Source organism: Phalaenopsis equestris, unplaced genomic scaffold (genome assembly GCF_001263595.1).
Source record: "Phalaenopsis equestris unplaced genomic scaffold, ASM126359v1 Scaffold203545, whole genome shotgun sequence".
NCBI classification, from domain to species: Eukaryota; Viridiplantae; Streptophyta; class Magnoliopsida; order Asparagales; family Orchidaceae; genus Phalaenopsis; species Phalaenopsis equestris.
The window spans coordinates 1,438-9,111 of record NW_018223160.1 but is presented as its reverse complement, the minus strand read 5'-3'; the positions used below and the strand labels follow the sequence as shown (position 1 = coordinate 9,111).

General features: G+C 31.1%; 1 protein-coding gene across 1 annotated transcript; it reads right to left on the bottom strand.

The window, feature by feature from the left end:
* Positions 1 to 119: 119 nt before the first annotated feature.
* Positions 120 to 2,796, bottom strand: LOC110036186 (serine carboxypeptidase-like 34). Its single transcript, XM_020740576.1, has 2 exons — positions 2,471 to 2,796; positions 120 to 265 (listed from the first exon to the last, which is right to left on the bottom strand). Exons 1-2 carry the CDS (start codon positions 2,724 to 2,726, stop codon positions 126 to 128), a joined length of 396 nt encoding a protein of 131 aa, XP_020596235.1. The 5' UTR covers positions 2,727 to 2,796; the 3' UTR covers positions 120 to 125.
* Positions 2,797 to 7,674: the final 4,878 nt, after the last annotated feature.

Here is a 7,674-nt window from a genome sequence, read left to right as displayed (position 1 = left end):
TATATATATATATATGTATATATATATATATATAACACACACATACATACATACATATAAATTTGTATAGGAAAATCATCAGTTGAAAAGTACAGAACTTTATCTATTAATATATGCTCGTTAAGTTAATCAAAAGAGATAGTTTGAATTATCTTACATATGTTCCAAGAAAACTCATTCAATTTAAGCTCTGGTATTCCCTTGCGTATCAAGAATGGGCCAAGCTCCTCAGCCTCACCATAGCCAATGGAAGAACAACCGGGACCTGAAATTATAAACAACTAATAAATCATCCATCATATTGTTAAATTCACAAACAATCATTTTTATCTATTAATATTTAATCTCATACAAATCCAACTATTAAAAATTCTTAGACTACTAAACCAATGAGTTGCTAAACTAAATATTAATAAACAAAGGAAAAAAATAAAAAAAAATAGAAGGCAAGTAATAACTTCTGATCAATATAGACGAAAAATATTATGTGCTAAATTTAATTTTTAATGCAAAATATTGTTTTTTAAATTTCAAGCTAATTAAATCAATTACGAATTCCCATTTTCCTCATATTCAATCCATTACAAAATTTTTAAATAACTTCTTCTAGTGGGAAAGAGAGATAAAACATGATTTGATATATTAGTTGAAAAACTCTTTCTCAACTTTGAAGATTAAGCAAAAATATTAAAGCTAAGTACAATGTATTTACATCAAAATATCTATTTGCAATTAAATATCCATAACTAAAGTCAAAACTCTTATGTGCTACAAAAGTAACCTCCTTAAATGAGAGTATGTACATTCAATTAAAAGTTTATTTTTAACACAACCTAGTTTCATTTGACATGACTTTACTTGAGCATGTGAAGACTGCGTAAGGGTAACTTGTTCTTAAACTTTACATAACTATAATAGAAGCAATCAAGAATAATGGTTGCTTACATCCTATGAACCACTTAATATGGTTGGTCCAATTTTTCAATTTTAATAGAACTTAATGCAGAAGGTGTGGATAAAAAAATGAACTAAACTTAAACATGATACATCAATTAATAATTAAATAAAATTTAGCCTAAATAGGCTAGTCTAATAAATATAGGCCAACCATTTTTTTTAATTCAATACACTAAGACATTTCTTATATACAACTAGAAAATATCCTCCCAAAGCTTAACTTCTAATTTTCAAATTAGAATTATTCTTTTCGTTTAAATAGATGGTCCTTCGATTTAATTAAGTCTACTCGTAAAAATATTTTAAAGCCAATTTTATTGAAAATTTTGAATACCTAATCGATTATTTCTCTCACACTGCCCTTGGCTTGAGGAAAAAAAAAAACATTTGGGATAATACTAAAAGTTATGTCTATATTGCTTTCATAAAGTAGCAAATTTGTTGACAAGAACTTAATTAATAACTTAGCCTCTCTCCTATAGTCCTATCGTTTCCAAAGAATATGACCCCCCAAACCAAGTGGTTGGTCCTATATCTGGAAGACGACAAGACTATAATGGCGGAGCAGTTTCTCTTCACACATAAAATGAATTTCACTGTTTTTTGCTTTAAGATTAGAGCTATGCTGTGCATTCAAAATTAATATTGTTTACGGAAGAAGATGCATGTCAACTACACCAATATTATTTTTTTAATAATTTGCTACCAAATATTCTGGACTTGAGCGAAGCGAACTTTACTCATTCAGTGACTGTAAGATTCTAAGAGTGAATAAAATGAACTTGGAGGAAAATGAATAGCCCCACGTCACGGCTCCCATTCAAAGATAACATCAGATAACCTAAGTCAAGCTTTTTACCATTCAAAAATCTAAATCAACACATCTCACCATCACCTCTTTAGAATAAGACAGCGAAAATAATGTAATGTTTTCTAATCGTTCGCTTCAATATCATTCACGTCTTGCATATGATATCATTTGGTGGGGCGTTTAGTATATTAGTTTGCATGCAACCTAAAACATCAATAAAAACTTGGAAAAAAAATTCTCTAAATTTATATTTCTCTCCATAGACAAAATTGCAAATACAGCTCCAAATATATACATATAAAGAAATAGTACGGTAATAGAAGATCTATTTAATTTAGTAAATAATAATTTTGGAGAAACATTATTTAGTCTCAAGTTGTAATTATATCAGCCATAAATTCTCAAAATAGCAAAAAAGAAAAAAAAGGAAGAAAGAAAGTTCACGGAGTCAAATGTCAATGACTAAGCTTTGCGTAAATTTTTGACGACTGTGGGAATCCCGAAAGTGATATGGAGCAGGCAACGGTGTACTGACCCAACATCCAGCCTAGCATGCTTACCAAAAGTCACTCAAAAAAATTTTTTCTCAAAGTTTATGAAATAAACAAATGACAATTTCAGTTAAAATGTAATTTCAGCAATCTAATTTCCCGAAAGAAATTAAAAATCATTTAGAACTTATTAATTTATCTATTGCCATACCTCCGTTGAGCCAAAGGAGAAGAGGCTTCTTTGAGGCCTCATCCTGCGCCTCAAAAAACCAGTAGAAAAGAGCCCTTCCGTGGCTCTGGTTAACCGTTATATAACCGGAGTATTGCCTGAACTTTACCGGGGGCTGGCCGGGAAGCTTGGTCACGCGATCGGCCGCTTGATGAGTACTGACTTCATAGTCGAGCTCAATAGAATTGGCGGTGAACAAGAAGAGAATAAGCAACGATGAAAGAAAAATCTCACCCATTTGATGGAGAGAATGGCCTAGGTGAGTGAAGAATGCCTCTTGTAATACGATTGAACGAATTAAAAGAGAGAAAGGGGAGGAAGGGCTATGCCTTTAATAGCTTGCTTGTATTGGTCTTTAGCTTGTATGGAAGAAGTGGCAGAGAATTCAATGCACTTTTCCATATAAAATGTCTTCCTCTTTATGTGGATAAGAGACACTTACGTTTCATATTTATTTTACATTAACGAGAGGATATTTGTTATTTTGCGCTGAGTTCAGGGAATACACGACATAAATTTTTTTTTATTTCTTCCATTAATTCCTTGGAACGTAATGAGGGAAATAAATAGCAAAAAAGAATTTAATTTTCTGCTATGGCAGTAAACTTCGTTGTCTCACTGTGACGAATGTGGCAGTAAACTTCGCTGTCTCACTGTGACGATGGAACTATGCAACAGAATTTTATTTCTGGATATCAAAATGCGTTAAAGCACAAGAATAAAAATAAAATATAAGAAAAATAATTGTTCAATTCAATGTTGAATGAAGAAAAAAAAATTACGATTATATATAAGTTTTATTTTACGAATTCAAAACATTATACCTAGAAACACGAAAGATTCGTCAATGTAAAGGTAAAATTTAGTTAACAAATATGCTTGAATAAAGCACAAGACTAAAAATAAAATCTAACAAAACTACTCAAAATAAAGTGAAGCAAGGAAAAAATGAACTAATTTTGTTCTCTTGAGTCAAATCATTTCTCTAAGGGTGGATTTGGGGTGGTAGTACGCGACACCACACCAACATTTCTTTTCCATTTGACAAATCTACGTTTTGCTTACTTTTAGAAAAGTTGCAGTTGAAAGCAACAATTTTCAAATCAGACCTAGCTAGCTGGGATGACTTCTAGAAAGCTGCACTGTGACTTTTAGAAAAAAAAATTTCTAATAGCCACTGTAGCTTTTTGTACAAAAGCTTCTCAGCAACTTATTCAAATTACTGCAGCTACCCCAAACAAACGTTAAAACTCATTATTTGGCATTCTCCTCTTGAACTTTCTTCTCTAGACAAACCACCACTCATTCATTTTCTACTCAAACTGTAAGTCCACTACAATATTCCTTAACTTCAATATATGTCTCCACACAATAACTATTCTAGAAACAACTCTGCAATTACCAAATTAAATCCAAAATAACTTTAAAATGATTTAGTGTGAGATTTTTTGTACGTCGTCGCACACTATAGAACTTTTTGGAACTATCTAGACGATCAGAGACGATATTTTGAAGAATAAACTACAGGAAAGTTGTGGATTAGTGTCAAATTGAATTCTGATGTAAAATTTACATCCGATTTGTGTACTTTTAGCGTCACCCACTGTTTTAAGATTGAAATTTTTGACGAAGAAGAGTTGCATCGAATTAGCATCGGAATTATTCGAAGCTGAGTTTACTTAATGTTGTCGGGCAATTCTAACACTAATTCGAACACAAAAGCCCTTAAATAATCAGCTCCCGACCGAAACTCCATTTCCTCTTGATTTCTTCTCTGTGCAGTGCGGGATGCGAAACCGACAAGCCCTAGGCAAATCCAATGAAATTCGGTGATTCTAACCACTTGGAGTGACTTCGGGGATATTTCCACCCTCCAAATCTTGTATCCGGCAAGGTGAACCCCTTCTTCAAGCTTTTGATAAATTTTTTTTTTTAGCTTTTTATTTGTTCTCTCTTGATGTTTTGGGGTTTTAAGTTTCTATTTTATGTATATTTCATGTTCAGGCATTAGATGTATTCAGGTTTAGGCATTAGATGTATAATGAAAATAATTGACGTTATTATGCAATTTTTTTTATTATTTTTGAACTTTGAAGTTTAGGTGTTAAACGTATAAATATATAATGATTGTGTAACATGCATGTATAATTTGAAAAAAAACATAAAGGTTTTAGATTTGTAATTAAAAAACAATGTGCAGAATGCATGTTGATTAAAAAGATGCCAGACGAAGTGCCATATGGAATTTTGAACTTGATTATTGGTATTGGACTTCACATGGTAAATTTAGACCAGATGTTCAGACTTTAGTATAGTCATGCTAGAGCCTCATCAAGTTATAACGCTCCACCAATTCATGATTCGTGCATGTATGAGGAAGTGATTTTTGTATTCAACTTAACTCAATCTATGAGGAGTTAGCCCCAGAGGGTACCACGAGGCTTTATGAAGAAGTCCCTTTTTATATGGATGAAAATGTTGAGATTAATGAAGAAATTTTAAGTTCCTTATCATCTGGATCATCAAATGAAACATAATAAAAAATTATTTGTATGCTTAGATGTTATATTCTACACTATCTTGCTTTTACTTTTGCTTCTTGATTTGTTCTATTTTTGCTTTTTTGTCTTTTATTACATACTATTTCTTTTTACTAATTCTAATTATTTTTCCATTTGCAGATGGTAGGTTAATCCACTTTAAAATTACCTATTTTATATGCAAAATTTATACCCATTTTTTTAGGATATTATGCTTTAATGAAAGATATTTTGTTTTTTTTTGTTACAGATTCAAGAAAAAGAGTTTAAGAGCAAAAATAAAAATAAAAAATACATCAAAATGGAGCAAAATGGACCAAACCAATAAAAATTGTCAAACGGGCCAGTTGATGATCGCGGCTAGCGTCTAGGCACGATAATTTTGAAGTATAGGAGCTAGAGTCGGTCTCTAGAAGATCCATTGAATGAGACCAAATTTTGAAGAGATGTCTGAAGCAAACTTAAAAACCTGAGAGGGCTAAGATTTCTCTACCTAATGAGTATCACATTTTACTTCGGAAAGAGCCTTGGCGATCGTCCGAGGGGAGTGCAAATAGTTAGGGAGAAAAGATTTGATGGGCGTAGAATTAATGTTTATTGGGTGACAAGTTAGATTCTTTTATTAATTTGTTTTAGAGATTAGAACTAAGTGTCACTAGGAGGCCCTATAGAGAGGTCACGGTGGGTAATTAAGAAGTGAGAGATTAGAACCTACTCAGCACTACTATACATGTCGAACTGAACTTTAAATTAGTCACTGTTCTTTATGCTCGAAAGAGGTAAAGAATAGGTTGCTCTCATTTGTCACAATATGACAGTTAAAGCTTTAAACATTTTAAATCCTACTTTGATTATAAATTATTTGCAAGGAGAAAGTCTCCTTTTATATATATCTTGAATTTTCTAAGACTCCGCATTTACTTTTAACTTGCATTTAAAGGAATTAGTAAACTTTATTTCATTACATAAACTACTTTAAATTTTTTCTGCAATCATAAGTAAAGGTTTTTCATAGTTAAAATTTCTAAATTTTCATGTGGAATCGATACTAGAGTTTTTAAGGAAAACTATATATTACATGAAACGAAACAGATACTTAATTCGCACCCCTAGTGACAAAAGTGTTAATCTAAATTTTATAATGATACAATTTTTCTCACTAGCCGCTGAATATAAATTGGGTAAAGATTTTTGGCCTTATTCAAGAACATAAATATCTACGTAATTGCTGGGTCAAGTTTTTGGCGCTGTTGCCGAGGAACTTAAATAAAAATTTTATTTCACAACTTTTTGACTTAGAAACCTTATTTGAATTGTAGAATAACTGAAAAAAAGTTTATATAATAGTTTTAAAATTATTTCAATTTTTGAAAATTACAGAAACATAAAAAAATTGCAAAAACTGAAAAAAAATAAAAAATTTTATTCAAATATTTTATGTATTTTATTTTCTGAATTTACCCTTTTTGCATGTGAAGTTTGCGATATGAAGGTTTAGTACTTTATGATTTTGAAATATAATGAACTATAAGAAAAATTTGAAAGCAAAATCAACTTCATTATTTTGAAGAAATGGCAAACACAACACAAAATAACACTGAGATTTTAACTACTGAAAATGAACATTAAATTTTACGAAGAACTTTAAAAAATTATGCAAACCCTACATCAGATGGAATTCACTTAAGTATTCAAACTCCTATTATAGTAGCTAACTCATTTGAAATTAAACCTACAATAATACAAATGGTGCAAAATAAATCATTTCAAAGGGACACCATCTGAGGATCGAAATTTATATCTTGCAATTTTTCTAGAACCATGTGCTACATTCAAATATGATAGTGTATAAAATAACACTGTTAGACTTAGAATTTTTTATTTTTTCCTAAGTGATAAAGCTAAGATGTGGTTAAATTTGTTAGCACCTAGATATATTAGAACTTGGGGGCATTTTGAACAAAAATTCTTGGCTAAATACTTTCATCCTTCAAAAACTGCCAAGCTTAGAAATGATATTACTTCTTTTACTCAATGTGAAAAGGAGTCAATTTATGAAGCCTGAGAACGATTTAAGGAAATCCTTAAAAAAGTGTCCACATGATGCTCTGCCTGATTGGTTAATCATTCAAATACTTAATAATGGGTTAATAGGTTCCCTTAGAATAATAATTGATGTTGCTGCTGGAGGATCTTTAATGTCAAAATAATTTGAAAAAGCTTATGAATGACTATTAATAAATTTCAGTGGCCCTCAGAAAGGGTAAATCCTAAGAGAGTAGCTAGTATTCATGATAATGATGCTATATCTATTTGGGCATCCCAAGTTGTTATGATATCTAGGAAATTAGATAATTTTGCAATGAGCTTTTCTCTAACACCACAAGTGAGTGAGAAAATTTTATTAGGACAATTTACTCACTATCTATCATTAGAAACTTTACAAACAATTACTCATAAACCCAATAACCCATTTTCAAACTTTTATAACCCAGGTTGGAAAACCACCCCAGCTTAACTAGAATAATAATAATTCTGTTGGTGGAAATCAACAATGGGGGAACACTCAAGTGAACACATCATGAAACGAGAACAACCAGGGTAGTTCTAACTATCGATCTTTTTATCCTTCAGGATTCAATAACC